At 39.6% G+C, this 9672-nt stretch overlaps 1 protein-coding gene across 3 annotated transcripts; it reads left to right on the top strand.

Moving 5' to 3' along the window:
- The first annotated feature begins 5412 nt into the window (after window positions 1-5412).
- On the top strand, window positions 5413-9035 carry LOC143892619 (protein RICE SALT SENSITIVE 3-like). Of its 3 annotated transcripts, XM_077397355.1 has the most exons (8): window positions 5413-5428; window positions 6610-6892; window positions 7011-7061; window positions 7173-7289; window positions 7430-7535; window positions 7709-7750; window positions 7850-7906; window positions 8047-9035. In XM_077397355.1, exons 2-8 carry the CDS (start codon window positions 6762-6764, stop codon window positions 8803-8805), a joined length of 1263 nt encoding a protein of 420 aa, XP_077253470.1. In that variant the 5' UTR covers window positions 5413-5428; window positions 6610-6761; the 3' UTR covers window positions 8806-9035. The 3 variants fall into 3 exon arrangements, with proteins under 3 accessions (XP_077253470.1, XP_077253469.1, XP_077253471.1); XM_077397354.1 differs by lacking the exon at window positions 5413-5428 and having other exon boundaries at window positions 6382-6892; XM_077397356.1 differs by lacking the exon at window positions 5413-5428 and having other exon boundaries at window positions 6511-6836.
- The last annotated feature ends 637 nt before the right edge of the window (window positions 9036-9672 follow it).

Below are 9672 nucleotides of genomic sequence, written 5' to 3'. Positions count from 1 at the left end.
CCAATTTTCAGGGACTTGATGGGCCCATTCGGATATTATTAACCTCATTTTGATAATTGATAACCCCAATCCTAGAGACTTGAAAACCTCCTTCCAAAACTCCAGTACCCTCGGCCAATTTTCAAGGACTTGATAAGCCCATTCAAAAATTGGTAACCCCATTTTTTATACTAGATAACCCTAATCCCAGAGACTTAAAAACCCCCTTCCAAAACTCTAGTACCCTTGGCCAATTTTCAGGAACTTGATCACCCCATTTGGAAATTAGTAACCCCATTCTTTATACTAGATAACCCCATTCTTAGAGACTTGAAAACCCTCTTCCAAAACTCCAGTACTCTCTGCCAATTTTCAAGCACTTGATAAGCCCATTCGGAAATTGGTAACCCTACTTTTGAGAGTTACTAACCCCCTTCCGAGAGTTGATAAACCCCTTCTGCTACAAAACCCTCTGCTTATAGCAACTCTTCTAATGACATCACAATTCTGCTCATGATAGAAAAAACAAAAGAAATGGATGTTGTTTTCATTAAATGTGCTTCAAGTATTACATCCCAATTTGTGTATTACAAAAAAAAAAGATAAATAAAAAAATGTGTAGCCATCCATTCATGTATTACATCAACTTTTTCTTATACAACCACTTGTCTTCCAAAAAAGTGAGTGAAGCCATCCATGCATTATCTCCAGAACTCACCCTAAAAAAAATAGCTTAAACCCTAAGCAAGATAAATCAGAAACAGAGGAATGAAAAATAGTGCAAAACCCTAAAAAAAAAAAAAACAAAAAAAAACCTAAATAAAAAGAGATAGATGGTAAGACAAGTTTTCAAGATTTGCCAACAACAATGGTGGCTGAACAAGGAGGAAGATGACTCGTAGGGTAAAAAATAAAAAAAGGTGATAATGGAAAAGTAAAAGAAGAGGGAAGAAGGAAAAACCAAGGTCAAAACGTATTGTAAATGCCAAAGGGCATTTTCGTCCAGCTTTTACTGACAAGACCTCTTTTGTCCCCCATTGATAATTTTTGAAAAGCATGGGTCCTGTTGATAATTCTGCCTAATGTTTGTCCCCCATTGGTAATTGGTCCTTCACTTTAACATGGTATATATCAAGATCTTGCCCTCATCACAACACGAGCGTCGGCCCTTTTTTGCTACTCCAAAGTCCAAACCAACACCGTTCAACCCAGAGTGCAGGTCTTCTCAAACCCGGCATTCACTACTGCAACCGCCAATCTCGCCACCTTCGCCTAGCCTCCGTTGATACCTACTGCTGCTGCAAACCGTTAGAAATTTTGAACCAAATGTTAGAATTTGAACTTAAAATTCTGGAGGGAAGATAAAGAATATTCCTTCACTTTTCAAATCTTTTGTCTTTTATGTTGCATTGATACTTGAACACAAAACCTAGTGTGGTGTGTGAGTGGATTTGAACTCCATGTTCTTTAGTTCCACATTGTAAAGTAAAAGGAATTTTCACCTCTTATAAGAGGTAATTAAAGCAAAACTGGAGGAGGAAAAATGGCTGAATTGCGCCCCATGTCACACATGAACCGCAACTAATACCCTGGTTGTCTTGGGTTCTCTTCATATTTTCGCTTTCACATCTACTCTCTCTCTCTATTCTATACCCTATTCTTTCATCTCTAGTCTCTACTCTTTCTCTCTCTAGGACCTTTGCATGGGGAAAACGATGACACACAGGGTTCTAACATGCAAGACATCATTGAAGAATTGGGTATCTTCATCAGTGTACTACAGTTCCACATCTCTTTTCTCTTTATCCTTCCCTATAATATTCTTTCTTACTATTGGGAAGAGTAAAACAGGACTTGCAACTCCCATTCAAAGATTCCAAACCCCATGACAAAAACAACACCCTCTTTGTCACGTGCACCCCACACGTGATTTTGTCTAAAAGACCCAAATAAATAAAGAAGAAGAAGCAGAGAATTTAATATAAAGAAAACAAAACATGATTACTGATTTTGTGGCCAGCTCCCATTGGTTGGATAGAAGTGGGTCCCCTATCATACTTTATAGATTTTTCAAAGAGAAACTTTTGGAAGAAAAGTGTGGTTCACAATTGTATGATTATCTTCGTAATCATCCATTAGATGTTGACAATTTCCATTTTTAGGCCATGATTGGACGGACGAGATCATCCTATCACTGTCATTTTGGTCGGTTTAGGCGGTGAATGCGGTCGCCTACTAGATCAACGGTCACGAGCGTGATATACTTGCTTGTAAAAGCCAAGGGGTTATGACTTCACACTATACTGAGGGTCCTTAAGACAGAAAAAAAATCAAAGGGATAGTTGTGACACTTGTATGGTGATCGAGGTTAGTAATCGAGCGGGCCATCATGTAATGTTATTGACACTTCAAAATGGTGGCAACCTGATCGAGGGTGGCTAAAGCTCCTCCGCGTTAACCCTACCATATCAAGAGGACTACAGGTGTAAGAAGGAATAGGTGGGCCTTTGTTCCTCAGAGAGTCTGTTGAATTATAAATGATTAAATAACAAAAACTCTTAACAGCTTAACCTTTTAGAGTAATTTGTTGTTTCACACGAGGGATTTGCTAGCGTCCATCGCAGAAGGCATTTTGAGGAGCGTCTGCTGCACGAGGGAGCAGGCGAGCAGCCACAAAGGCTAATAAAATGAATAAGACATAGGCTTGGATTTTGTCTTATTCATTTAATTCATCTGACCCTATGTGGCTGCTCTCTCAATGCCACAGACGCTCTGCGAAATGCCTTCTGCGATGATGCTAGAAAATCCCTTCACATGATATCAGAGCTATTGCCTCACCCAAATTATAGATTCAAAACACAGTGATTCCTTAATATTAAGGGCATGTTTGGCTACAGTGAATTTTTATCCTCGAATATTAGCTTTCCCAATGGTGAGGGCAGTGGGAGGAGAGGAATAAGATACTGGAGGGATGGAGAGAAGAGAGGGCAAGAAAAGCCTGAAAAATCAGGAAAAAAAAAACTCCACTGAAAACATGACTGACTTTTTATTATTATTTCTAGCCACTTCTCACCCTCAACTCATTTGTGCCCTCTAAAATCTCTCTTTCTCCCACCTATCCTGCCCGTTTCTCACCACTTGGAGACAGAAATTTATCTTGGAAAAAATAAAAATTCCTAGCTGTCATACATGGCCTAAAAATCCATTTTGTGTATGGGCAACTAAAAAAAGTGGGGCCACACATGAGGGGGACTGTTGAAGCATAAATGAACTGAACCCTCGGACGGCAGCCAAACATGAGGTCAATGGAATTTTGATAGGAAACAACCACTTTTCCCCAATCTTTTTCGCAGCAAGTGTGGCAACCGAACATGGCCTATATATGCGAAGTGGATTTTAACAAGGTAAAAGCACAAGTGTGGCCCATGTAATTGGATGGCCTTAAATCATTCATTTGCAGGTTCCACTGTAGATAAGCCATGCCTCAAAAATCATCACCCCAAGATGATGCTTACCCTTCAATTTGTGGGGCCGGGTTTCTATATTGTCATTTTGTGAACTTTATGAGCCGTTCATTTACAACAAAGATATCATAGGATTAAGATCATCTATGGAGATAATTTTTGAACTACAATCCATTTAGAGGGCGAGCCTTGGCGCAACCGTAAGGTTGCTCCATTGTAACCTGGTGGTACGGATTCGAGTCACGGCAACATCCTCTCTACAAAGGAGGGGTAAGGCTGCGTAAATCTAGCCCTCCCCAGACCATGTAATGGCAGAAGCCTCGTGCATTGGGCTGGCCTTTTTAAACCTATTTAGGGTATAATTAACAAACGAATGGATGTTTGGATTTGTTGCCGTTCAAATGTGGTTTGAGTGCATGAGCGGGTCATTCCTCGTTGTGCTCTAATGGACGGAGGGTCAACAAGATGATCTGGGGCGATCTGCGCTCACAAACAAAGGGTTAAAACCACCCGGAGTTTGGAACTCCGGGGGAACTCAGTTTTGGAGGTAACATATGGAATGGAGCACAAAATAAAGGTTTCCTACGCATACCTTGGTTGATCCTCTGCGGGTTTCCCTTTTTATAGATGGAGTTTCCATGGAAGATGAGGATGTCGTGTAGTCACGGCAAGGGCCGGTATTGGCGCCCTTGTCGGTGCTGCCTAATCCTCTCAGTCAAGCTTTTGTAGGGATGGCTCTGACTGTTGACGGGACATTGCAGGGAGATGCCATGATTGACACTGGTGTTGCTTTGTCCCAAGAATTCTCCAGAGGGCTTTGATTGCTGAACTGGGTGGCGCGTGATCTGTGGAGGTGTCATGCTGGAAGACGTTGTTGCACTTGTGGAGGGGTTCGTCATAGCTAAGGCATGACGTGCCCTTCCAGGTGGCAACATTTACTTGAAGACTCCCGGTGGGTCCAGATGGCACATGTCATTATGTGGTTGGTAGTAGGGGTGCAACTCGGGTCAGGTTCAACCTCAAAAAAAAAGTCGGGTCTGGTTGGGTTGAGTTTTGGTCTTGCTTGGGCTCTGGCTGAGGTTAAGGTTTAATTTTCCAACCCGACCCAAGTGAAACCCAGCCATTTTTAGTCAGCTTAAAAACTCGAGTTGGGTCGGGTTGGGTTCAGGTTGACTTCAATACGACCCAACTGTACCCGAGTTGCACCCCTACTTGTTGGTGTCATGGGGAAATTTTTGAATATTGAATTTTTTTTAAAGTTTTCCGGCATTGTGTAATCTCATTTTCCATGGATATTTTCTACGATAAAAATTTCTCCAATGTTTTTTTATTAAAAATTGCAAACTAGTAAACCCTAGAATTTTATTTTTATGTTTTTCCAAAATTGTTTTCCTTGGATGATCCAATTATCCAAACACAGCTGTGTAATTCTTCAGGAAAAGAACAGAAGATAGGAGAAAACCATAGAACAAGGGTTGGGACTTTGGCCAATAGTTTTGATTTTTGAAGAAAGAAAGAACATTTTGGAGAGGGATGTGTGGGACCGAGTGTGAGGTGGTGGCAGGGAAAAGAGGCGGTCAATGCGGAAGGGAGATTTGTTTAGGTGAGGATGTCGTGCGGAGAGGAAGCAAAACCCAGGAATTCGTGAAAAAAATATACCCCCTCTCTTTATCCCTGCCACCCCATTTTCCTTTCTTTATGCCTAACAATGCCCCGCCCCCACTCTCACGTCACGTGCGCACGTGATCCCCCTTTTCTTCTTCCATCTCAAACTTACTAAATACCCTTACACTCAAAGATGCAATCTCTATCCTCTTATGTTGATAAGTGCACCCATTTACCTTCAATAAGGCCATGTTTGGCTCCCAGGAAATTTTTTTCCCTGATAAATCGGTGTCTCGAGAGAAGCGTAGTGCAGTGGAAGAAGAGAGAGATTTGAGAGGGCACGGTAGAGATGATAAGCCTGAGAAGTGGCTAAAAAATAAGTAAAATTTCGTTCTGATTTTGAGTAGAGTTTTTTTGTTTCCTCATATTTTGTCACTTCTCCATGGTATAATTAGTCTAATTTTTTTCAGATAACTTTTTTCACGCGCTGTTATAACTTCTTTTTTTTTTTTTTTTGAAGAAAAGATCACTATATTCATTGAATAAATAAGAAAGGGGAATGATTTCACCACAAACATGTTTTGATATAGGACGCTCATGTTTCTTGTCTTTTATATTTAAAGAGCTATAAAAGGGTTTCTCAGTCCCCAAAAAGTACTTACATGACAGGTAAATGCTATACACAAGCGTCATGTATCAAAACATAGTTGTGCTGAAATCATTTCCCATAAGAAATTACAGATTCATATCAATGGGGAGAGTAGCCCCCATAGTAAAAAAAAAAGTCTCTCAAAACCCCTGATTTAGTAATTCTATCAAAACATAGTTGTGCTGAAATCATTTCCCATAAGAAATTACAGATTCATATCAATGGGGAGAGTAGCCCCCATAGTAAAAAAAAAAGTCTCTCAAAACCCCTGATTTAGTAATTCTATCCGCTAAATCATTTGCACTTCTAGGAACATGAGCAAAAGAGAGAAAGCTATAGTTAAGCATAGAACTAATTGCATCCAAAAACTTAGCTAGTCTCCATGGACCAATGCTCGTGCCTTGAACCCAAGAAATAACATTTGATGAATCCCTTTCTACTTCCATCTTGCCTTTCATTTGATTTTTAAATAAGCTCATGCCGACATGAAGCGCACGAACCTCTGCTTTAGTAGAGTCTGTTGTTCCAACTGGTCCAAAGAAAACGTAGATGATAGAACCATTGCTATCTCCAAAAATCTCGCCCGTTGAAATTAATGAAAGAATTTTAAAAATAAATAGCAAAGGGAGGGTGTTAAATCATTCTTTCCTACATCCCTTGTCTATATATGCTGCTTTATAATAAAGTTACATTTCTGCTTAGTACAATGGCTATTCTGTAAATCGACTAGTAAAAAACAAAAAAACACAGGAGGATGTAACTTTGTCTTTTCCCTTTCACTCTGCTGTCCCCACAGTTTTTCTTACGTATTTATTTCACCAACACAAATATAAACATACTCTCTCCCCCTGTCGTTATTACCTTTCATCTTCTGATTACCAAGACCTCATTCTGAGGTAAGTGTTGTTGCAGAGAGAAAAAGAAAGTAGCTTTTCTTGGTAATGAGAGTGGTGTCTTTTTACAAGTTCTGGCAAAAAAGAATAGAAAAGGCTCGAGATATACATATAAATTGAGAGAAAGATAGAGAGAAAGGGAAAGGAAGAAAAGGGAAGAGAGATAGAGAGATGGTGGGCTCAGGAGCATCAGATAGGAGCAAAGAAGCAGTTGGGATGATGGCCCTTCACGAGGCCCTCATGAACGTATGTCTCAATTCAGATTGGACTTACTCTGTATTCTGGACTATTAGACCTCGCATGTAATTCCTTTTCTTCCATGTTCATCTTTTTCTTTTTTTTCTTCTTTCTTTTCTGTAGATAAAGGTAAAAAATTGCATTCACTTGTCTACCTTTCTGTTTTTGTGTTTGCTTTTTTAGGAGGTCTAGAGGTGGAAATGGCTGCAAAGTTGGTGATGAAAATGGAAGCTTGTGAGTGTGATTTAGAAAATTTGAAGTAAAAAGTAAAGAAAAGGGTTGTTGGAATTAAACAAAGAGATTTTTTTATTTTTTATTTTAATGAGGGAATTTTGGGTTTTGTAGGATGCTGATGTGGGAAGATGGGTTTTGCCAGCCAAGGGAGGAAGAGATTGATGGTGAGGATCCAATCAGAAAAGCCTTTAGCAAGATGTCCATTCAGCTTTATAATTATGGAGAAGGGTGGGTAATGGGTAGGTGTTTTTTTTTTTTTATTCAAGCAGTTTTTTTTTTTTGTTTGTTTTTTAAATGAAAAGGGTGAAGAAATTAATGAAGGGGGAATGGTTTTACCTTTGTTTATCTTTGATTGCTTGATTGAACAGGCTGATGGGCAAGGTTGCTTCAGATAAGTGTCACAAATGGGTTTTTAAGGAACCTTCTGAATGTGAACCCAACATCTCTAACTACTGGCAGAGCTCTTTTGATGCTGTATGTAATGGAACCAACATCAATTTACCTTTAGGAAAATCAAAAGGAGTTTGTATAACTCTTTCAGTAGAAGAAACCATGGATGAAAAATAGAATAAGTTATTGATACTCTGTCTATATCCTATTTTCCTTGATGAGATAAATGAGTCATTTTTTCTCCTTGTCATTTGTAGCTTCCATCTGAATGGACTGATCAGTTTGCCTCTGGTATTCAGGTCAAAACCATGGCCCTTTTGTTCTTTTCTACTTTCTTCTTCTTCTATATTTGGGTATTTGACAATTGTAGTTTTTCTTCTTTATGTATCTTTGAATAGACTGTAGCTGTGATTCAAGCAGGCCATGGGCTGCTGCAACTGGGTTCTTGCAAGATTGTAAGTTTTTCTTTTCTAATTATTGCCTTTGAGTGGAGACTGGACCTTTTGGGATTTATTTGCTTGGATTTCCTACAAACTTATTTGGGTTTTTCATGATTCAATTAGACTGAATTTTTGTATCTCAATTACATCCTCAGATACCTGAAGACCTGCATTTTGTGTTAAGAATGAGACATACCTTTGAATCTCTTGGTTACCAATCTGGCTTTTACCTCTCCCAGCTCTTTGCCTCAAACAGGAGCACTTCCACTCCTTCCTCTAATCCTTCGAAACAAATCGCCTCAAACCGCCCCCCTCTACCCATCTTTAATTGGAGCCAAAGGCCTCTCACATCTGTAACCTCCACCAATTTTCACAACTCTACACAGATCACATTGCCTGCCAAAGATGATACTCAACTCTTTGTCCTTCCCTCCTCATCTGATACCCAAATCCATGACATGATCACCGATCATGACTCTGAATTGAAATGGCCAAACGGCTTATCCTTCTTCACGGCACTCACAGGCCGGACAGAGGACGCCAAGCTTCTATTTGGTGAAGAGGGCTTGGGGAACAAGCCACCCCAAAACCCATATTCAATTGGGGGGAACCTTTTTGGCAATGCAGAAAATTCTAAGCTTGCGTTGGACCCTTCAAATTTGCATAGCCATGGAAATGGAATTGATAGCAGAGCTACTACTGCGAATGCTAGCAAGTATTTGAGCTTGGAAAGCCATTCAAACAATGTAAGCAAGATGGAGCACAAGTTCAAGAGGAGCTTCACATTGCCTGCAAGGATGGCTTCCTCTTCTTCCTCATCTTCCATGGATCACCATCAACATGACACTGAGGAGGATTATAGGAGCTCAGAGGCTGGAATTTACTCTGATATCATGGAGACCTTCTTAGACTAATTTTAAGAGTGGAGAGGAGTTTGATTGTATATAGTAACGAACATGTTCTCCTTGTTTTCTTCTTCATTTAGTGTTTGAGATGCCCCTTTATATATGTTCTTCTTTCAGTCTATCTACCTTGTGAAATTTGCCACCATTTGGCTTTCTAATCATGTTTTACAATGCATTGTGCAGTTTGTCATTGGATTCCCAATGGAATTATCTCAGTTTAGATCTTGGTATATTTGTCAGATCATCTTTCTCCATGTGACTACCTTGCTGTGGTTTTCCACGTTTAAAATTTTCATAATCTGCTCACTATTGCATAGATATGTGAGTCAATTTATTTTGTGGCTCACTATGGCATATCTATTGAAGTCACTTTATTTTATGGCTTTTGTTATCTATTGAAGTCACTTTATTTTATGGCTTTTGTTCTTTAACTTTTTCTTTTTATTTAAAGGAAAAAGTACTTAGTTGACAAGCTACTTTGGCAAAACTAAGTTGCCAAGCTTTTAAAAGCAGCTCTTGGCACTTGAAGTTTTGAGGGTAAGAAGATTGCCGTAACCTTTCTCCATATGTTTACTTTTGGGAAAATTACATATAGACCCCGTGGTTTGGCCATATTCCGCTTTAAACCCTGTGGTTTGAAAGTCGTCAAACACACCCCCTCAACTTCCCGTGGGTTTTTTTAACGTAACGGAGTGGACAGAGAGAGGGAAATGACTATTATACCATTGCGTTATAGACCGAAAAAGAACTTGATTTCGACTATTTTTTCCCAATCTCATTCCTCTCCGACCAAGCTAGGGTTTTCCTACGAAACTAGGGTTTACGATTTTCGACGGTATGGGTTTTCGAAGCTAGGTTCATCTTCAACCTTGGTCC

Source organism: Tasmannia lanceolata, unplaced genomic scaffold, assembly GCF_043159265.1.
Source record: "Tasmannia lanceolata isolate RefF3 unplaced genomic scaffold, GAP_Taslan_0.1 ptg000015l, whole genome shotgun sequence".
Lineage (NCBI taxonomy): Eukaryota > Viridiplantae > Streptophyta > Magnoliopsida > Canellales > Winteraceae > Tasmannia > Tasmannia lanceolata.
The sequence above is the reverse complement of the archived record's forward strand: the minus strand, read 5'-3'. Positions and strand labels throughout refer to the sequence as shown.